This window comes from Caretta caretta, chromosome 2, assembly GCF_965140235.1.
Source record: "Caretta caretta isolate rCarCar2 chromosome 2, rCarCar1.hap1, whole genome shotgun sequence".
Lineage (NCBI taxonomy): Eukaryota > Metazoa > Chordata > Testudines > Cheloniidae > Caretta > Caretta caretta.
Genome location: NC_134207.1, coordinates 121468091 through 121491931, shown reverse-complemented (window position 1 = coordinate 121491931; position 23841 = coordinate 121468091). Strand labels below are relative to the sequence as shown.

General features: G+C 38.3%; 1 protein-coding gene across 2 annotated transcripts in view; it reads left to right on the top strand.

Annotated features, from left to right (window-relative positions):
* Nucleotides 1-23841, top strand: part of GMDS (GDP-mannose 4,6-dehydratase) — a 551379-nt gene that overhangs the window by 244823 nt on the left and 282715 nt on the right. For both annotated transcript variants that reach the window (XM_048839737.2, XM_048839739.2), the window contains exon 7: nucleotides 14226-14353. In XM_048839737.2, the coding sequence (XP_048695694.1) occupies nucleotides 14226-14353 (128 nt within the window). The remainder of the gene's footprint in view (nucleotides 1-14225; nucleotides 14354-23841) is intronic.

Sequence of the window (23841 nt, the reverse complement as noted above, 5' to 3'; positions counted from 1 at the left end):
CATTGAAATTAATGAGCTTGTTCATGTGTTTAAAGTTAAGAATAAATTAATAAGAATAAACCCTAAAACCTCAATCCTGCAATGAAACCAGCTAGCACAGACTGCATTGCCCATGCATAAGCCCATTAACTTCATTGGGATGAAGATGTCTACACTAGCAGGTCCAGTTGCAGGATTTATGTTATAAAGACAAATCAGAGAACAGGTGATGTGGGAGGTGAGATACAATGTATAAACTAAGCAAACATGACAAAAATAGGCATGCTGCTACAGTCTCTTTCTGTTTAACTCTGCCTGCTCCATTGTTTACAAATATTTTTAATCCTAGTCTTTTTAATTTATATCCTTTTTTTGTTTTTAAATTTGCATTTTACCCTGCCTATAAGCCAGGAGAGTGAGTGTGTGTGTGTGTACGCGTGCATGCATGCATACATTTATGTTAAAAAAAAAATTGCTATGGGTATATTTTCTTCCTTTCCTTATTTTAACTATATCTCCCTTTATTTAAACCTTGGAAATCCATGTTTTGGCAGCAGCATCACCCCTTTTTGAGAGGGTAGAGACATTTTGAAGCTCCCTTTGGGGAGGAGGGAAGTTCCCAGTGCTCATGTGGCTCCGTAGAGTGAGGAACTGGGCTCGGTTGTCCACTACTGCTTCCTGTGTAATATCGTAGAGCTCACTTGCCTAATAGCCCTGACCCGTGAGGAGAAAGTGGGGAATAGATTAACTTCTCCGTGCTAGGAGGATTGCACCCATGTGGAAGCAGCAAGGACTCAGCAGGCTGGGAGCAGCTGGAGGGACATAAACTCACTACTAGCCATGGAGTTTCCATGCAAAAAGATAACGCAGAACTGAGCTATATTACCTTTTCTCTGCCCCCTCTTCCCACCCAAGGATGGTTCCTCAAGCAGCGGTACCCTGGTATCTGAGTTCCAATAGAACCAAATTGCCAGAGACCAAAGGACTGCCATTGTCCCCTAAGCTAACAGGGGCCTTTCCTCCTGTGGACTGGAACCTACAGCTCATTATGTGGGGGAGAACCGATGCCTCCTGGAGGGATTTGGGGAAAATTTCAAGAGGATTTTCCAAAGAAGGGAGTGATGAAGGCCATGATTATTTTTCTTGATAGCTTTGCATGAAACACTGCAGCTGCTTAAATGTGAATTTAAAATAGGTGTAAGAAAGGTGAAGAATCTGTGTGGGATGCAAGCAACATATGAATCAAGAAACTCATAAATAAATACAGAGCCAAACTCTTAATAGATGTTTTCCATATCATAACAATTGCCACAGTGTTTACTCACAGGCACAAAATACTTAGATGCTCTCCTTAATCTTTAATTATTATTGACCTCTTTGCTTGACCTCTCTTGAAGTGTTTTATAAACAATTTAAAGAATAAATGAAGTATTAGAAACAGTTATTATAGGGGAAGCAAAGTTATTTGCTTTCCTTGGGTGAAAAGATATCATTTATAAAGGCCTGATTACACTCATCTGTTTTCTGGGTAGCCCGTAAGTTTACTTTACCACGGCAAGAGAGAATAACAGAGAAATTGTATCATGGGAGCCAAGTAAGATATTGTAGTGGTAGGAAATCCAATTGCCTTGTTTTACAGCCATTTGTCTTGTCCACAGTCTCTGTCGAATGACAGTTTGGATCAAAAGCCTTTAAAAGGTTTTCCTGCTTCACAGTAATGAGAACAACAGAGACTTTTATATTGTAGGAGGTTCTTACTGGGCCTTTCCTGCTTTAAAATGGCTACCTGCCAGTGCATTTTTTATTAAAAGCTGCTTCGCATAATAAATTATATGAAGTGGCTCTGCCTGGCTGCTTGACTGTCACTAAGGTTATGAGTCAAAAAAGGGGGCTGTTGGAGAAGGTCCTATTCAAAGAAGCTTAACTATGAAAGCTGTCAAAAAGAACATTAACAGCCACCTTTGTATTTCAAACCTGTTCTTGTAAGGATGCATGTCTATACTGAAAATAAAATACTGCGGAATGTGGGATTTATATATTTTTTTGCTTAATTATTTTAACAAATGGGCTGGTCTCTCCTTTTGTTTACACTGGTATAAACCAGGAGTGACTCCATGGTAGTTGATGGGACACACAGGTGTAAAACCCACATACTTGAGATCAGAATCAGGGCTATTGTTTCTAATTCTAGTAAAGAGAAGTGATTTCCAGGAGGGAAAGGTCTAAGGATTTTAGAAGTCCCCATGTGATGCTGAGGGCCTTGCAATATTCTCACCTTCACCTTGTGCTTCTGGCAGGCAGAGAGGAAATAAGACTAAATGGGGCCAGGAATCATCAAAACAACAAGGCCTGTTGGCTCCAAAGCTGCTGGGGTTGTGGGGGAGCTCCTCCTCTCACATGTGGCTTTTTCCTGTCTTCCTTCCTAACTCCCAGCCAGGCAGACAGATTGGAGCAACAGGGAAGGGGAATGAGCGGCAGCAGCTGCCTGTTAAGAGCAGCAGCACTCCCAGTGATCTTTAGTGATTGGAACAGCACATAGTCACACCAAACACTTGCCAACCACAGCTCTGAAGCTCCTGTGGCAGCATGTCCCACTGTAGTGTGTTTGACTGTTCCCCAGAACAGAGATAAGGGAGAGTCTCAGCTGTTTTCATAATCAGTGCATGACTGCTGGGGTAGGGGAAGAGCCTATATTACAGACAGCTGTACCTTCACTTCCTACTGCTGCTGGTTGAAGTAAATGAAGATGAGGGTGGGGATGTAATGGCATATCATTACGTTTAGGAAGATGCATAATATGATTTGCTTTTCCAGTCCTAACTCAGTTCTTAAATAGTCCTAAGTTTTTACATTCATCTGTTTGGAATAGACAATGCTGTATGGAAGCGTGCTGCGCAGTACCCCTGAAAGTGTTAAGAACGGAGTATGGGACAAAGTGTGGGTCACAAACTCAAAACAGAGGGACAGAAGGAAAATGATACTGTAGGGACTTTAAAATGATCTTTCCTGAATCGGAATTTCTGGGAGCAGATTCTCCGACCATTTTATTTAGAATTGGAGGTGCCCGTGAAGAGAGGTAGATTTGACTCTGACACGAGGGAGGTCCCTTGTCATGAAATGATATATAAGGGTTATGCATGTAGGTTCCAAGCCCTCATGCTTCCATACTGTGCAACATTTCAGAGCCTGGAGACAAACAGTCTAGCTGTTTTACAATAACAACTATGGATTTTCTCTGTTTATCTCCATTCAGTGGGATGACTATTAAGTCCTTTTTGTTTATTCTTTGATAAACCCTGGGTCTTCTCTGGACTTGTCTGTCCTTTAGCTCCAAATCAGGTGCAACTGTGAATACGATCTGAAAGAAAATGTATTAAATGGTGGCAACTTTTTTTTAAGACTCACTGATGAATAATTGCCAAAAGGTGGTAGCTACAGTATCCCCAACAAATGCACATTATGAATGGTCCTCTTTTAAGCCTAAAATTCCTTTAAACTTGCCTGTTGGGTTTTGAGTACCTGCAGTTAACTAGTGTTGCTTTTGGCAAGGCTTGGTGAGCAAATGAGGCATAATCTCTCTGATCTTAGTAGTCTGGTCAGTCAGCCATGACATTCTCAGTGTCTTTTCTTTCTACACCCTGTCTGAACAGAGCCATAGCCCAGGCAGCTCTCAGTGGGGTTGCCAAAGATTACCACGTGCAGTGGAGCAGCAGATGGCAGGAGAGTGGAAAATATGCAGCCTCCAAGGGTTGGGTTCATGTGGGGTTCAGGGTTAAATTTGAATGATTTTTCTCCCCCTCCAGAACATTTGACTCTTTACTGCAAGTTGGAAGCCCTGTAAAATGCAGGAGTCTGGTTTTACGGCGTGGAGTGGGTTCTAGATCAGAACTGGAATAAGAAGTTTATATGCTCAGTGAGCACAAAAGTTGTTGCTTTCTCTTTAGTCCTGGTTCCACAGTGTGTATAAGAGAATGTAAATGTAAAATACATGAAAAGAACATTTAAGGGGGCAAAGTCAAGCACTCAGAAGTTAGGAAATTAAGGTTGCCTGAGCAACCTGAGTTCAGCCCACTTGTGTGTATGTATTATGATATGATCTTTAATTACACAATAATATGCTGTTTTTCGACGGGACCCCTCCCTCATTTAGTGCACAGGATGGATGATGCTCACTTAGTGAGCAGCTTTTCAATATTTTTTTTTATCCTTCTTGTGTGGCCCCAGGCCTTATTTACTGCACAGTATTCAAACCCTGCTCTGAAAACAGCATTATTACTTTCTTCATCGACTTCTTCCGTACTGTGCATCACTGTAGTATCTGAGTGCATCATAGATATTAATGAATTTATTTTCACAACACCTCTGTAAGATGAGGGGATATTATCTCCATTTTACAGATGGGGAACTGACGCCCAGAGAATAAATTCAAAAATGTGCACTAATTTTGGATGCCCAATTTAAGATATCTAGGACCTGATTTTTCAGTGTACTAAGCATTATATAGCACTTTATACGCTCAAAGCACTGCTCTCATTGACTTCAGTTGGAGCTGTGAGTGCTCAGCACTGCTGCAGATCAGACTCCAGGGTCTGAAGTCCGGCACCCAGAAAAACAGGAACACACAAATAGTGAACATTTTGTTTGTGACTTACCCAGCATCACATAGGAACTCTGTGGCAGAGGCAGAGATAAATGGTGCTCTGGAGATCTGGGTTCTAACAGTTTTAACCAAATTCTCCTTTCTCTTTCTGCAGTCTCCTGCCTCCTTCACTATGCACCTTCCAGCTTCTTAAACAAATGAATCAAGGGTCCTGCAGACAATAGCCTCTTTCACTACATGACCCTGATTCATCTACAAAGCAGGTCCATCCTGTGCACTGATGAGACATGGGTCCTGTGGGAAAAAATAGTTTGTAATTAAAGACTGGACCCGCTGTGTGGATGTATTGTAAAACTATATCATAATACATATACACAAATGGGCTGGATTAAGGTTGCACAGACAACCTTAATTCCGGCATTTTGTAATTATTGCACACACACAATTTAAAAAATACTTCAAGATCTGACTTACTAGGACAAAGCCAGGAAATGCATAATTTGGCTAACTTTCTGTCCTTAATTCACCCTATTGTGCTTAAGTTTTGTAGTGGTCTCAAAACAGTGGGTGATCTTCACTGCCTCTTTTGTCTGTACAGGATAAGTAGCCTGACTTAAATGGGAAACATCATAAAAACAGGATAATGTTGTAGATCAGGAGTCCACAAGGAAAGAATCATTCTGAAGAACACTGACTATAGCAGTAGTTAGGCACAACAGTTTGAATTATGGACCAAATGGAAATTTCCCTCAGATGCTTTTCCTTTGGCATTTAATCAAATTCTTTGTATTTTTGTGCAGCTGATTTGTATTCTTTCTCACTCTTTCTTATTCAAAGTTATAATGGCAATGGAACTTTTTTGTATCAGTTGTGTAACTCAATCACTTTGGATTTTATGGGCCAGATTCTTCGCTGGTAAAAATTGTACAGCGACATTGATATCAGTGGCTCCAATTTATGTCTGCAGCGAACTGGGTCCTGTACATTTATCAAGTCACATTTAAAAGGACATTCATGCACAAGCTCATATACAGTAAGTGCAGCAAGACATGTTTCCGGTTACCTCATAGTAGTTCAACAGGTCATTTGAACCTGATACAATTTCAGAGGAAATTTTACAGTACTGTAGAAACTCCCACTGGAAAAAAAAAAGTACTTTTCAATAAAATGCTACCATTTTAATCTGTGTTAAAACATTTTTCTAAGTCAGTGGTTTTCAATCTTTTTTCATTGTGGAACCCGAAAAAATTTCGAGTGGACGTACAGAGCCCTTTGGAAATCTTAGACATAGTCTGCATCACCCAAGGGTCCACAGAACACAGTTTGAAAATCACTGTTCTAAGGAACAAGGATAGGTTACACACAGTGTCCGTGCATTTTCTGTTTTAAAATGAAGAAAATAGCTATAGTTACCAACTGATACTGAGAATTAAGGTTCTAAATGGTTAAACCATTTTTAGCTAGAGCCTGACAAAAATGCTGGAAACCAGCACACACATTTTTAACAGCTCTGCCACTGAAAAATCTGATTCATTGAATTTGATTTGCGGGACAACTTGTATAGAGAATGTGATCGTCCTAAACAATTTAAAACACATGCACTAAATTCTTCGCACTGACAATGTTGCTTTGCACATATATTTTAGTCCAGTAACTTAAGTGATTATTAATTGACAGTGTATGGACCAGGTGGGAATAGAATTGCAGGGCGTCTCACCCAGTGCTGTTTCAATGCCCTTCACAAGTGCCAGGGACAGTCATGGTGCATTTCTCCCCCACATTGCTCTGTTAAGAAGGAGGTGGGATCATGTTTCTACTCCACAGCAGTCCGCAGAACCAAAAGGACAGTCTAGCCTACTTGTTCAGCCTGGATGCTGGGAGCTCAGAAGGGACAATCTGTACTTGTTCAGCTAATGGCAGCTTCATACCACCCTCAATGCAGGACAGTGCCTAAATGACAGCCCTTTAGATGGGAGAGTGTACACTGGTGTGGTTCTTCCTCAGAATCTCAAAAGGGATGGTATGTTGTTCTTCTGCACTGGTCCTGGATCCTCCACTATCCCTCTCCTACCCTGTGACAGTGCCATTCTTATGAAACCATCCTGCCAGGGCCTCTCTTGACTGCAGCTTCTCCAAGAACCCCATCAAGAGAGAGGGTAGTCCATGAAAACTGCAATGCAGGTACCAAACTATAATACTGAGCTTTAAGGCTTCCCAGGCAAGTTGTGAGTTCAGGGACACCTCTACCAAGGAACTCTATAGATAGCACTATTGGATCCTAACAAAAAAAGGTCCAAATAACAAAGCTCAGGAAAGCAAGTGGGTGACTTTAATCAAACCTGCCTATGACCTCCTAAAAGTCTGCATCAGAGTAAAGGGATGGGCAAAGTTGCAAGCAGATTATCCTCCTCAAACCAGTTGATTCATCTCTCACTTTTTTTTAATGAGGAAGTCTTAAATTGGTGAAATACGTATCAGTGTGATTGTTGTTAAAGCTAATTTTATACCACTATTTTCTATGATTAGTGAATTAAAACCTTTCTTTTCCCCCTGATATGTTTTAAGTAAGTCATGCATATGTAAGGCGATCCAAGTACTGACAGTTGACATTGAATTGCACAGGCAGAGAGGTATGGGAAATTCGTACAAAATCTGCACTGTATCAACACAGGCTAGTGTCATTACACTAAATCCTGATCCCACAGAAACTGATGTCAAATCATCTTTCCCTTTATTTTTTTTAGTAGGTTACGTTTAACACCATACTGTACTGTATTTGCGGGGGTTTTGTTTTGTTTTCTGCTGCTGCTTGATTGTGTACTTCCAGTTCCAAATGAGGTGTGCAGTTGACTGGTCAGTTCGTAACTCTGGTGTTTGTAACTGTCTGTAGTTCTGAACTTTTGTTGCCTCAAGGACTGGATTCAGCAAAGCATGTGCTTAACTTTAGTAGTTTAAGTGTGCTTAAACAATGTATGAGACTATTTGCCATATGCTTACAGTTAAGTATGAGAGTGTTTTGTTGGGTCATGGCCTAACTTAGCTGTTTGCTTCAATATCAATAGTATAATTTTAAAGAAAAATTAGGGTTTAAAAAAGTGTTTGAGAAAATCACCTATAGAACATGAAATGAAGTTTGTTTTAAAAAATCAGTAGTTTGGTGGAAAAGGGTGAGCATACAGTAAGAGAAACACTTAAGTGCTGTTAACAGCACACGATAAACTTGGAACAGAAATAACACGTTTACATTTTAATGATGAAAACAATGTTCAATTTTTTTCCTCTAAAAGAATTCTTTGATGCCTGCCGTGTCCCTATCCAGGACATATTTCCCGAGAGAAAAAAAATATTTTAATTAAATGTACTGAAATAACATTTTTGTTGCCAGTGATGATTATTGGTGTGTTTGTGTGTCCTTTTAATAAACCTGCATGCTAGGATTCAACTTTTGTGCCCACCACAGAATACTGTAAATCCTATCTTTGGAAAATATAATAGTTTTGTATTTATTACAAACAGTCCTTCAGACTGTTCGCTAATTAGATGTAACTTTTCACAGTGATTTACACAGTGCTGCTATTCGGTAGGGATAGAAAATATTCTGTCATTGTTTTACTTGGAGTTAGATCCTTTGGTCATTTTGAATGCAAAACAGGCTTTAAATACAGTTTAACTCTTAGAACACTGAGGCAAATATCCATGTCCGTTGTGAACTGAACTAAACTACCAAAGAATATACTTATCCATGCAGTTGCCTGCTGACAGGCACCCTGTCGGGCTCTCATCCTTTCACTGCATTCCCTAAGTGGCCAGACCCTAATATCTCTGACTCCTACCTACAGATTTCTCTTTTAAAGTGCCTTCTCCTAGCCTCCCATCTATGTAAATTTCCTATTATCTTTCTACCCACTTTCCTTCACTCACAACTCTGTGCACTCTTAGTACTCATCCTCACATGACACCTGAGTTCCGCCCTTACACTCTCCAGTCGTGGAAACCACAAACTATGCCACCTCAGTCTCCATTTTATACCATCTTCAGTCTGTCTCAGCCTTCAAAATGCTCCAAGTGTTTAGGCTCATTCAATTTTTAAATGTGATTTGGTTATTTAACCACATGACTGAGAGCCATGAATCCAGGTGTTCTGTTCATGGTTCTGATACTTGTTCCTTCTCAGGCCTTGATTAACCCACTTAGGCTCAGATCCTCCAAAGTATTTAAGCACCTGACTTCTATGGAAATCAATGAGAATTAGGGGCCTAAATATCTTTGAGGATCTGGACCTTAACCTATCTGTCTGTAAAATAATGCCTGTAATTCCCAAAGAGAGAAATCTCAGGTAAATTTGTATTTAAGGCCTCTTTTAAAACTGGTTTTGACAGTGTCTCCTTCAATCAGTCAAAAGATTACTTGAGGAGAGTTAAAATTGTAGGTTATTCAGACAGCAAACCATAAAGGCTCATTTAGAGCAACTGGGCCAAATTCTGCTCTGACAGTAGAGTAAATCTGGAGTAACTGCACTGAAGTCAGTGGCAGCATGAGAGCAGAATTTGGCCCTTTGTGTTATTCCGTTCATTGCACGAGCACAAAAAGTCTGCAAAGCAGATATCTTTTTTTCTTCAACTACCTAAAAGGCTATTCAGTGTGTTCTGGTACATCTGTGATTACACACTTGTGGGCTACAGATCTTGACAAAACAACTACCTAAAAGGCTATTCAGTGTGTTCTGATACATCTGTGATTACACACTCGTGGGCTACAGATCTTGACAAAACAACTATCTGAATTACAGAAGTTAAAAAGTGTTCTAAATCATGCAATCATAGAAATGTTGAGGGACCTCGACAGGTCATCTAGTCCAGCCCTCCATACTGCAGCAGGACCAAGTATACCTAGATCATCCCTGACAAGTGTTCGTCCAACCTGTTCTTAAAAACCTCCGATGGTAAGAATTCTGTAGCCTCCTTTGTTAACCTGTTCTAGAGCTTAATTACCCTATAGTTAAAAATCTAACCTAAAATCTAATCTAAATCTCTCTTGCTGCAGATTAAGCTGATTACTTTTAATTCTACCTTCAGTGAATATAGAGGAGAGCAATTGTTCTCCTTTCTCTTTGTAACAGCCTTTGTCGTATTTGAAGACTGTTATCAGGTTTCACTTCAGTTATCCTTTCTCAAGACTACACATGCCCAGTTTTTTTAACATTTCCATATAGGTCAGGTTTTCTGATCCTTTTATCATTTTTGTAGCTTACCTCTGGACTCCCTCCAGTTTGTCCACATCTTCCTGAGGGTGTGGCACCCAGAATTAGACAAGGTACTCCATCGGAGTAGAGCAGAACCAGTGCTGAGTAGAGCAGAACAGTTACCTCCCAGGTCTTGCATATCACACTTTTGTTAACCTACCCCAGAATGGTATTAGCCTTTTTTGCAACTATAACAAATAAATCATTTAGTCAAGAGCCACACCTTTGGCTGATTAATAGCAAGCATTTGAACTCTACAGGAAGTTCATTTCTGCCCTGTTGTAAAAGATGAAGGGTGCCATAAGGAGCATCCAAGATTAAGGGCGGGAGGTAAATGGGAGGAACTTTTTTCCTTAAAATTTCTCACCAGCGCTACCATCAAAGCAGCTCCACTGTTGACGATAATGGCAGAAGCATTAGTGTAGAAAAGATTGTCAGCCAATGGCATTTTAGCTACTCCATCATTGACATATCTCAGAACCAGTCTGGATGGTGGAGTGGTTCCCCCCACCAGCCACCTTGTGCTCTGTCTATACTTATGCTCCTACTGTTACCAGTGAGGCAGCTCTGGTAAAAGCAATGGTGAGAAATTTTAGGGGGGAAGGACTAGTGCAGATACAACCTGCGAGGGTCCTGAAGACCTCTTAAGGAAGAAAGAAGCTAACCTTTTCTGTGCCACAGCCCTTATTTTATTTTTAGCCATATAAAGATGTCCACAGAGCTACATGTAAATCTATAGATAGAATCACTCCTAAGCAGCAAGACATAATGTCTGCCAAGTTTCAGGCCAAAGCAAATTTATATAGCCAAATTATAAACCCTAGAAATAGGGCTTTATAGTGGAATTGCTGTCATAACTTTAACTACTGTGTATGGCTGTAGTGGGCGTCAGTTTAAGTTCTAGTTTTGATGTGCGTTTAATGGCATGAGATCAGTCATGAAGTGTAATAGGATATTTTAAGATATTATGTTTGAAGAGAATTGGTATTTAAACATTATCTATGAACCACATCATTTTAACGCCTCTGAAATGCCATTCAGTCCTTGGTACAGACTCACATGAAAAAATTCCTGACCACGTTTCTCAAAATGAACAGTAGCTTAGGTTTCATTAACTGCTTTATGTGGTATTTAGAGTAAGAGAACTGAAATGTTTCTGCTAAACATTCAGCAGAATATTCCAGTAAAATAATGTTTCCGGTTTTTTTATCTTGATCCTCTCTAATCTTTCATTTCTGCCTTTGGGGGTATACTCTGTGTTTAGAAGAAATTTTTGAACATAATTCTTTCTATAACTAGAAAAGTAAATGTAATGTTTTTGTAATTTTGCACCTAACCACTAATGATTGATTTTAGTGGTTGCCAATGATACCTCTCCCATTTCCCATGTAGTATTGATTGTATTTGAATACTATGTTAACTTGATTGCTCAGAACCATTTTTCCCCAAAACATTTGTTTTTTATGTTCCCTCAGGAGATGATAATTCCAAAATTGAAGCTGTCATTCTTTAGCCTAGTAGTTCAACACAGTAAAGCTTGCTGCAATACAGATGATGATTATTACTCTCACTGCTAATACAGGGAATGGGAATGTGGTGATGAAAGCTGCTAGTTTTACTCCCTTGCAGTCTGAAACCTAAGACCAGATACTTTAACTCTATCCTTGTAAAAAAGACTTTAGTGCTGAAAGTGCCTCTTGTGTTCATGGAGAAAGTATAACCTACTTTCAATACAAAATGTTAAACCTCAGAGTAGTGCTTAATAGTTTTGGCTAATAGTTAAAATATCATGATATAAATTCCACTTTTACAAATAATAAGAATATAAGTGAAGATCTCAAAGCACTTTACTAACTTTAAATAAGATGCAGAATATGCTGGGTAAAATCTTGGCCCCATCAATGTTGGTGGGAGTTTTGCCACCGACATTAGTGAAGTGCATCATTCATACTCATTTTGCAAATAACAAGCCAATGCACAGAGGAGTTACAGTACATAGCTTTTTCAAGATTGCAATAATATTCCAAACTTATCAGAGGGGATTAGCTAAGGACCTGTTCCTGCAATGAGCTACATGTAGGTGTTTGTCTGCATGGAGTTCATAACTGTATTGGGCCTAAGAGCAGAATTAGATCCAAAGTGTCCTAATCAGGATTCCTTGCTTTATTTTCTAGACCACAGTCTCTTCCATTATCCCAAATTGCCATCAAAAGGAAGGAAGTTTCGTTTTCTATAATTCCAGGCCATATGCTTAGATTGTTTGTTTAGTTTCTGAATTTTTAATTTCAGCTAATATGTAACATTTCAATTTATTAACAAATTGTAATTATAGTGAATTGTTCCGTTGATTATTACTGATTGTTACACTCTGATGCACCCAGAACAGCAATCGTAAAACTCAAGGAAATTGAAGCAAGATACCCATGTCATCAAAACATATAATAACCATGAACCAGTTAGTCAGCAACAGTGTGAACAAAACATAACAGTCCATATGGCAAGCGCTGAGTAACTGCACGCACCCATCGCTGTGTGTGTACACACACATGCGCACAAACTGAAACTCTGAGTTCAGGGAGCCTGAAAAGAGCATGAACAGGAAGTAATAAGCAAGAAGGCAGCATACCCACATCAGTCATCCCATTGACTTTTAAAATATATGTATTAAAAAATATCACTTCAGGACTAGATTTTTCGTAAGTGCATTTGCACTTAGGTTCATCGTCCAAACCTCCCAGTGAGCATGCATGCCCACGCTCATTTGCATATGCACGTAGGCATGTTTGTGTTCACACATCAGAGTTTGCACACAACAGGGCAGGGGCACACATTCTGTGTGCACATTCTTTTGAAAATCTGACTCTCAGTGTCAAACTGTGCTGTGGTCTACTACATATATGAGTCACTTTTCCAGCGAATATAAAAACTGTAATCACAGAAGATTCCCTAAAATTTTAAAATTTTCTTTTTGCGAATACAGACTAACACGGCTGTTACTCTGAAACCAGTAAATCAGAATGTCATTTAGTCTTTAACATTTGACAAACAAAAGAAAAATATTTCTGAATCCTTTTGATAAATCTGATCTGAGGGACTTTAATTTTTTCAATGCTTATGATGCTAATGGTGCAAAAGAAATAATCCCGTTTTTTACTTTGTGGGACAGTCAAACAGCACACAAGCAGTATCTATGGTTTTCTTATTTTGTGTGACAGAAGGTTTTGGTCTGGAATATGCAATATATATCATGCAGAAAGTCCAAAGAAAGACCATTTGTAAGGCAAACTATAGAAAATGTACAGGTAGAGCTCATGAGAGCTGTTTTGTATCTTGAATGTGTCTAGTTGTAGACACACTGATTTGCTTCCTATCTTTTAGTTATGAGCAATCCTTTATTCAAACTGAAACAACAAACCAATAATCATTTTAGAAAGAGAAATAATTATGCTCCATACTATTAATGCTACTGTTTCTCTTTGGATAAAGTAGCCCATGTCACTAGTTAGTCATATTCTTTGGCCCAGTAAATGCCATGTCATTTTAATTCTAGTAGTGCATTAGGGTGCTAATATCATTGAGCTTGTTTAGCCTGACTGTCAGTCCCCAGTTCTGTTAACTTTCTTTTTTGGAGCAAACAGTTGATCGTTTGTTTCTTATTAGTATAGAAGTCATAGTCTTAGTAATAAGGTATCTAAAGAACTGTGTTGTGATGAAAAGATATGAAAAGCCAAATGTAATTTGAAACAACTCTACAAGGAGAAGGCAACAGGCATGTGAATTTCGCAATCAAATATGTAGAACCAGGCTACTTGTGGTATGGTATATCTGTGTGCAATTCCCAAATGGTAGAGGTTGTCATCACTGTGTCAATGTCTTACTCAAATGTGGAGATAGAGAATCCCAAATTAATTAATGAATTTATTCTTCTTTTCTAGTTAACCAGTAAAACCTTTTGAAGGAAGTTTCAATTTTGGATGGTCTCACCATCAGCTTTACTAAGAGACAAAAAGTATATATTTGTATGTGGGTTGTTTTTTTTTAAGTGAGGATAGTCTTAGATGCCTGTCTTCCTTTCTTTATGTAACCTTTTGCATTTTGTGTTTAGAAACTGACATTCCAATTGATTTTCATTGGCCTTCTGCCTAGGTTGAATACTGAGGCAGCAAATTCGGAATGCTTCAGAAGTCCCACAAACAAAGACGGTTTGCTGTGAAAGTGGAGATAATGTGACACTTATATTTTGAGCTTCTTAGCTTACTCAAATGATAAATGATGGCATGGTTTGGGTGGTGTGTGGGGGTTAAAGACTGAAAGAAGTTGCTGTGAGCTGAGCTTTGGGATTCTACTAGCAGACAGTTATCCATCATGTGACTATGCTGATGATATCTTTTATCTCTGTTTCAGGGGCTAACTTTGTAACTCGAAAAATTAGCCGATCAGTAGCTAAGATTCACCTCGGACAGATGGAATATTTCAGTTTGGGCAATCTGGATGCTAAAAGAGACTGGGGCCATGCCAAAGACTACATTGAGGTAGGTTATTGGCCATGTGCCCTTTTTGAAACAATGCCGTTGATCTATTTAATGCAATAACTTCAGTGAAAATGCATGACCTACAGAGGGGTATCTCATGAATTTTTACCTACAGAGGCCTGTTAACTTAGTGTTGCTCTCAGTTTCAGACTAGGGAGTTCAGTAACTTAGTGGGCTAGCCCAGCCATGACCTGAACAGAAAAATAAATCTTTAGGTTTACATTCCTTTACTGAATTCCTCTGGGAGGGGTCTATAAACTGGAACTATTTTAAAGAGTTTTTTTCTCTGATTGTTTCTGCGAACTTTTATGTCCAACATTAAGATCATAGCAAGATGCAGTGAAACCTGACTTTAAAGACCTCTCTGCAGGCTGGCGGCCTTTTACTGTGATGGGGCAAAAACACCATTAATGCTGACAATCAAAGGTTTGGTTGGTTCTGCTTCAGAATGAAGCTTCACATTAATATTATGATGTCAAGTACTGTGTCACCTATGTGTCTATAGCTATTTACTTTATTTCAGATGTTTTTGTTAGTCAAAATTTGTTTAATTCTATTCTATGCATATACTTTTGTTTAAAAAAAATCTGCATTGTATTAAGAGAGACATGAATAACCACACCAGAAATATTATTGTTTTCCCAGGAGAACATTGTCCCCATTTTTCACCTCAAAGATTTCCTGTGGTAATTGGGCTATTTCTGGCTTTTAATAATTTATCTATGGGAAACCAGATCTGGCGTCCATATTCATGGGTGTGATTCAAAAAGATCATTGTTTGTGTTTCTGAAATTACAAAGTTAATACCAAAATAGCAAGTGCTTCATTGGGTAGGAAAAATCAGGTTTTTGGTATCTCGTTCCTGGTTAATTCTTTGGTTTTTAATTAATTTTTGAGCTCTTTGACCTTGGCTTAAGCAATTAAAAGAGGCCACTAGTAAGGCGAAAATATATTATAATTTAAATATGGTCTTGTGAGGTAATCATGGTAACTTACCTCTTGATGATGACGATAAAAATGGGAAATGGGAACGTTACATATGCATCGAAGCTGTTACCTCAGGTGAGTGGAGAAGTAGAATTTGGCCAACTGGGCTGTACAGTTGAGCCCCAGTTCTGCAATGCATATAACTGTTAGGAGTCCTAGATGTTGGTATGATATTTCATGGGAGTAAGGGTCCACCTGCTTGGATATCATTTTCTGTTTGGGACCTTAGCATGGTTAATTAACCCAGGAAATCTTCCAGATAGAATTAAATATATATATATAATTAGGTATAATTACAAATAATTTTATACACAACATTTTATAACAGATAGAAAATTATGAACAAAATCTGTGGTACAAAGGATCTCAGTTCTGTTATTTTTAAGTAAAACATAACCTTCCACAATAAACAAGCTTTTCATTTTTAAAAATTAAAATGGAATAAAACAGAAATTAATATCAGAACATTAAAATAGTTATTAAAGTAAAATATCCAAAGAAAATATATAAATTGAGTTTCAATATGAATATTCAGGACTGAATTCCGCTGTCTTCTATGCTGGTATAAATTCAAATCCTGATCCTGCTGAAATCAATAGCAAGACTCTTTGTTAATGGAGCACGGTTGGATGCAGTGACTCAGTGGTTTCACTAAGGGCACAGTTTGGTCTACATTCATCAGATTCTACCTGGGATGACCTGTGTGCAAACCTTTAAAAAAACAAAACAAAAAACACCCTTCATCTTATTCAGCAAAACCACCAGATAGAAAGTTCTCAGACGGAGTCTCCATCAAGGACACATGGTGGTAATGTAAGCAGCATTCCAGATCTTTCATTCATATGTTTTTGGGACTGTCCCAAAATCTTCTGGAAAGAATTTCTCACTAGGATAGAGTTCATCTTAAGTATCTCATTAGTGGTTCCCTTTGCCTAATGGGAGACTTATTAGTCCTTCTCTAAATATATTTAAAATGTGGTTACTTCCATTCTTATAATGGCTAAAAAAGAGAATAACTTTAAAATAGAAAATAAACTATTCCAGGCTTTAATGGACTAGGTTGGACTTAGATATTTAACATCATTAGAATAAGTATGCTGTATAATATTAGAAAGCATGATCACATTTATAAGATTTTATGAGATTTCTTAAATGTACGATTGAATACATTCGGATCAATAGTATCCTCTCTATATTTAATTTTAAATTCCATTGATGCAAAGTTGAGTAACATATGCCTGTAGGGTAGACCCCATGCTGTCTTTTCTTTCTCTTTACTTCCTGATTAGGAATAATAATAAAACAATAAATACAGTCATACTTGTTTTATAAAATATTATGGGTTAAATCCTGGTCCCATTACAGTCAATAGCAAAACTCTTACTGACTTCAATTGGGACAGATTTCATCCTATATTTACTGGGGTGGGTATTGGTATGAAGTGTTTTCTAGTGATCAGAGACTAGGACTAGGAGTCAGGACTCTTGGGTTCTAATTTCAGGTACGCTACTGTTCTTACATTATGATCTTGTGTAAGTTACTTCCTAATTCAGTAAAGTACTTAAGCACATGCCTAAATGGAAACATGTAGCTGTCCCATTGAGGTGGGACTACTCACATGCTTAAAAATTAGGCACATGGTGAAATACCTTGTTGCATCAGAGCTTAACTTGTAGATGTTTTTAAAAAAAAGTTTAAAAAACTAATGTTAGGGGGAAAATATTTTTGTTTGTTTATAATTTCACCAGTATTGGTTGGTACTTAAACTTCCACTTGAAGAAATTGAAAATCAGATATTGGAGCATTGTGCTATGGATGAAAACCTGAAAATGTCATTTGCTCAAAAGAAGAGTATAACTCCTTCATCTAGTTTTATTGTCCAAGCAGAGCAAAACACAAGTAAGCAAATAGTGAAAAGTAAATGTGATTTTTTTTAAATGTCAGTTTTCAACTAAAATATTAGTGATAGATACAAAATGTTTTTAAAACATCTGATTTTTAACTTGTAATCATCTTAATTACAATGAAGTTAATATTTGTCTGAATGTAAATTGGTGGGAGGAATTTCTGATTATATTATGAATAGCAATCAATACCACTAAGTGGGGGAAGGAGGGGAAGTAATATGTCAACACTGTTGATGTATGAATCTTCTGTGTGCTGTTTTGTTTTGCGAGGTTAATTTATACCTTTTATTTTATGCAGAATGTTACAATAAACCATCTGCTAGATATTTTCAAACACTAGTACAATAGTAAGCACTTAACAGTCTATGACTCATTCCTATACCATGTGAAAAACACAAGGCATCATACAAATTTCCTCTCACAACCACCCCAAGAGAGTCTTATTTCAAATCAATACAGGTTCTCACAAACATTTAACTTAGAGCACTGAGAAAGTACCCATCAATCCATTGCTAACTCTTTATTTCCCAGCCGCCAAATACCGTTAACACTAAAATCATGAAGGGATCTATGCAAGTGAAACCTTAAAGAAGTCTCATTGTATGGGAAGTGAGAGACATGTTTATTTGTAAAGTTGCAATAGGATATCCTGCAAATAGAACACAACCTCTGTAAAGCTGCCCTAAAGAGAAAGTGAATTTGCCTTTTCCAAGAAGTTCTACAATGGAGCTTTCTCCTCCTCTCTTATAACCCCTTTGGCATAGTGTTCTGGGGCTGGGCAGTGCAGCGCAAAGTTAAATGTTGTGCAGGCAGGAGAGGTGCAGAGAAGAAAAGCACTCCAATAAGCTAACTACCCAACCCCAGTGTTACTGACCTAGTTGAGCTCCCCCAGTTGGACACTCTCTAGACTTCTATGAATGGATCCAAATACTGAATCTCACATACCCTTTACTTCCTGGGTCTGGGCAGAGTTTAGGCATGGTTCCTGGCTTTGGGTCTCTAGGCATGTACTCTAGATGTAGCCCTCATATCTGATGCTCGTTTTGGCAATGGGGACTCCACAGTCCAATTGCCTAGGATCTGAAATTAGTGCTATGCCTCCTCAGCACTCAAATGTTTTCCCCAGAATCCCCTCGAAGGCTTACAATTTACCTCTTCGCAGGTGATCGCAATAGAAAGCCTAGAAATAAATAGGTATTAGACAAAAGTCAAATTTCAAACCAGGGTAAAGTTTTAATGACCTGTAATTTACAACCTGTTTAGATTTTTCTGCAGTGTCTACAAAGTTGAAGAAACATTCTTCTTTGCCTTCTGTGTGAGTCTGTTAGTGTTTGGGGGCAGGGAATATGGGACACTGTCAACAAAGCATTTAGGTCTGAGACTATTCAGATGCTTGTCGCTGAGCAGGAGCTTAAGTGCTTTCTGAATTGGGGCCAGCTTTATGCTGGAAGCTGGTTGCCACATTTTTGTATTGATTTTAGTAAAACCAATAGAAAAAGTAAAACAAAACCAGAATACTTCATGCAATAGAATAGATTGTAGCTGGTCCACAGTACCATCAGACATACTAAGAAACCATTTAAATAGAAGCATCATCGCGTAGTAATGTGATATTGGTCATGTTTGTGATTTAAAGTCAACAGGAAAATGCACTTGGCCATTTATCAAAGTTACTTCTTTAGTCCATTTTAAGTATTTTAACATAGCAAAATCTAGGTATTCATACTGAGGTGTCTTTTTTTCACAGCAATGTTAGATTTATAACTCCCATTGGTGTTAACTGGACTTCTGTGCATGGTTCCTCTATATGCCATTCTATCCACTAGAATGTATTCTTAGTGTAGACAGCTGCCTCCTAGTACTGTTGTGAAGGGGAATCTCTCCCCTTCTTCCTATATGTTTATGTATATATTTAAACAATATAGAAATATCGTATTTTTAGTTTTTCTTGTATTTTGTGCACAGTACTGTCTTGTAAAAGACTCCCTAGCATTACTTTCACTGCAGGAAGTAATACAGTAAAATTGAACTTTCATCCAACCAAACTGTCGGCCAAGACGCCTCTGATTCTGCAACGTTGCTTTCAAGGAATGTTAATAATCCGAGTTGTCTTCTCTGGTACGTTTTGCCACAATCTGCTTTTCTCTGCATTCTTTTTTGTGACAAATCCTGCAGTCCTTACTTGGGCACAGCAAAAGTCAGTGCGTGTTTCACCCCAAAGAAAGGACTACAGGAATTGTCCCTTAGATATAATTGACATTCCTTTTATTACTTATCGGTAACTATCTATAGAATATGATATATGAGATCCCTCGCCAGCTGACACACATCCTCTCTCATGAAGGGGTATTCTACCGTCTTCTGTTGTTTGCCCCAATTTTAAATGATTCTTTTCCCTTCTACACTCTTAGTTAAATTCTTGCTTTCCTCTCATAGTGAGATCACTTTAAACAAATGTTATGGAAATAAGTTAAAGGGCCAGTCATAATTTCCAGGTGTTGGAATTTTTATTTGTTGAGCAGGAGGATAAATATTGTTGACCCTTCCAAGTATTCAAGAGTATTTATATATATGAAGCTGTAACTTTTTTTTCTGTCAGCTCTCTTGAGCCAGGATAATTGATTGCTTAATTAAGTCAATTTGATCTTTAAATCAGATCCTATCTGCCCTGATTGATGTGGTGATCCAGTGCAGTGATTATCTTATCATTGCCTTCTAGGTGCAGTAATTGTGAGACTAGGGCTTGCATGAACCTTCAGGAGAAAGGTTTTATAGATTGTGGTCTTTTGTCTGAAACGGATACTGCACATTCGTAAAATTCTTGATGCTTACTTGCTGGAGAAGTATCTTTTTTACATGTGCGTGTACTAGTGGCCATACCCCTTTTGACTTAGTTTCTAACAGTTTAAAGACCTGTTGGCCTCAGTAAAATGTGGATGTGAGTCTCACCTTGAAGCATTTTTATATTAAAAAACAACAATTTCCAAAGAAAATACATGTTTATTTATGCTAGAATATCCTTTTGTTCCCTAGTTCACATATTTTAAATAACTTGGAACAAACAAAGATACGTTGCATCCAAGAAAAAGGAATTAATATATGCCCTTTCAGATAGTGTTTATTCACATGGTGAATAAAATATAACAATCCAAATTATGACTAAAGTGACATGGTAGTAATAATAGTTACCATATTAAAGAAACTGTAAATCCCAAAGTGCTCTATCCATTGAAACTGAGATTACTCACCCTCTACTCAAATGCAGCCACCTCTTGGCAGAAATGTAGCTTCTTTTCAGCTGTGCAACAGCTTCATTGTACAACAGTTTGAAGAGAAATTGAAGAAGAATGCCTTCTACAGTTAAATGTATATAGAAAAATAGGTCGATGGAAAGCAGTTACACAGCTTGGACACCTGAGTTAATGCCATTTCACTTTAAATGTTGCGAGATCGCTGTAATGATCACAAGACCTGCCATGCTGAGTCAGACCTAAGGTCAATCTAGCCCAATATCCTATCTCCGATAATGGCCAATACCAGAGCTTTAAGGGGAACATTAAGAAAAGGGCAGTTTTGGAGAGGTACACCTGTCTTCCCCTCCTGGCTTCTAATAGTCAGAGGTTTAGGGTTGCCCTGAGCATGGGATTATGTCCCTGACTATCTTGGCTATTAGCCATTAATGGACCTAATCCTTTTTTGAACCCAGTTATACTTTTGGCTATCACAACATCCCATGGTAATCACTCTTACAGGTTAATTGCATTGTGTGAAAAGTATTTCTTCTTGTTTCTATTAAACCTGATGCCTATTAATTTCATTGGGTAACCCCTGGTTTCACACCATTCATGATTTTATCACATCCCCACTTAATCATCTCTTGTCTAAGATGAACAGTCCCAGTCTTTATAGTCTCTCCTCGTATGCAAGCTGTTCCATATCCTTGATCATCTCTGGTGTCCTTCTCTGAATGTTTGCCAGTTTCACTATATCCTTTTTGAGATGGGGCAACCCGAACTCAACATACTATTCAAGGTGTGGCCTACCCATGAATTAATATAATGGTGTTATATTTTCTGTCTTATTTTCAGTTCCTTTCCTAATAGTTTCTAACACTCTGTTAGCCTTTTTGACCACTGCTGCATACTGAGGTGAACTTTTCAGAGGACTATCCACTGTGACTCCAAAATCTTTCTTGCATAGTAACAGCTAATTTAGAATCCATCATCATATATGTGTAGTTGGAATTATTTTTTTCAATGTGCATTACTTTTGCACTTATTAATGTTGAATTCATCTGCCAGTTTGTTGCCCAGTCACCCAGTTTTGTGATCCCCCTGTAACTCTTTGCAGTCAGCTTTGAACTTAACTTTCTTGAATAATTTTGTATCCTCTGTAAACTTTGCTACTTCACTGTTCACTCCCTTTTCCAGATCATTAATGAATATGTTGACCATCATGGACCCAGTACCGATCCTTAGGGGACCATGCTATTTACTTCTCTCCATTATGAAAACTGACCATTTATTCTACCCTTAGTTTTCTGTCTTTTAACCAATTACTATCCTTGAGGGGATGTTACCTCTTATCCCATGACTTAGTTTCCTTAAGAGCCTTTGGTGAGGACCTTCGAAGGCTTTCTGAAAATCCAAGTACACAAAATTGACTGGATCACCCTGACCTACCTGCTTGTTGACACCCTCAAAGAATTCTAATAGATTTGTGAGGCATGATTTCCCTTTACAAAAGCCTTGTTGACTCTTCCCCAACATATTTTCATCTGTGTCTGATAATTCTGTACTTTACTGTAGTTTCAACCAGTTTGCCTGGTAGTGAAGTTAAGCTAAGCTACCTGTAATAGGCAGGATCATCGCTGGAGCCCTTTTTAAAAATCGTCATTACATTAGCTACCTTCCAGTTATCTGGTACAGAGGCTTGTTTTAGCAATAGGTTACATACTACAGTTAGTAATTCTGCAGTTTCATATTTGAATTCCTTCAGCACTCTTGGGTGAGTACTCTCTGGCCCTGGTGACTTCATACTGTTTAATTTGTCAATTTGTTCTAAAAGCCCTTCTGTTGACACATCAGTGTGGGACAAGTGGTCAAGAGCTTGGTTTTACATTTCATCTGAACTAAGTGACCTCCTGTGTGTGTGTGTTGACTGAAGAGTGCCACTTAAACAATCATAGAAATTTAGTGCTGGAAGGGACCTCAAGACACCTAATTCAGACCCCGACACAGAGGCAGGACCAAAATACCTAGACTATCTGTGACAGGCTTTTATCCAACCTGTTCTTAAAAACCTTCAACGACGGATTCCACAGCCTCTCTTGGAAGCCTGTTCATAGTTAGAAAGTTTTCCTTATATCTAACCTGAATCTCCCTTCCTGCAAATTAAGCCTCTTACCTTTTGTCCTTCCTTCAGTAGACATGTAGAAATTGATCCCTAGCCTCTGTTTGTCAGAGGATGGAGATGGATGGCAGGAGAGAGATCACTTGAGCATTACCTGTTAGGTTCACTCCCTCTGGGGCACCTGGCATTGGCCACTGTCGGCAGACAGGATCCTGGGCTGGATGGGCTTTTGGTCTGACCAAGTATGGCCGTTCTTATGATCACCACCCTCTTTATAACAGCCGTTATATATTTGAAGACTGTTAGGAAGCCCCCCTCAGTCTTCTTTTCTCAAGACTGAATGTGCCCAATTTTTAAAACATTTCCTCCGAGGTCAGGTTTTCTAAACCTTTTATCATTTTTGTAGCTCTCTTTTGGACTCTCTCCAGTTTATCCACATCTTTCTTTAAAGCATGGTGCCCAGAATTGGAGCTCCTACTTCAGCTGAGGCCTCATCAGTGCTGAGTAGAGCAGGACAATTACTTTTAAGAAATTATATTTAAAATATTTATTTCTCTATTACCTATAGATTATATACAAATATGTACAGCGCAAACAAGATCTGTAAATAAGAAGATTGGATGCTTGAACTCAAGTGAATAACGCATTGTTTTAGGAAACACTTAACTTTCACATTTCTTTTTAGTTTGGCGATTACTGCTTCCATTTTCATTTACTATTTGGCCCACCTGCATGAATGCAGAAGCACGTATAGAACAGAATAGAGCAGTGGAGAAATAGACGATAGGCTTATTGTGATTTTTGGTTATTAACTCCTGGGAGGTGCTCAGATACAACAATGATGGACAGTGTTATAATAACCTAGATAGATTGATTGATCTCAAACTATTATCTAAGGAGGTGTTCTTCCGAGATTTTTCCGACACAGTGAGGAAGCATCAGTCCAATTTAAAGCAGTAATTCTTTGTGACCATAGTAATCCTGTCCAGAATACTCTTAGACTTTGTACAGGCTTTTTTCAGCCAACTGAGCTCCAAAAAATCAAACACACCCACACTATCCTGTGCTTTTGTTTCATGATTTGTAGCTTTGGGTTTTTTTATTGTGGGGACTTTAGTTTAGACATGATCAAATAATACTAAAGACATCGAAATTGGAGGGACAGGATGCGTAGAAGACAGAACCAAATTGCAAAGTGACTCAGAAAAATAAGAACAATGAGGAGAGATTTGAGTCTAACAA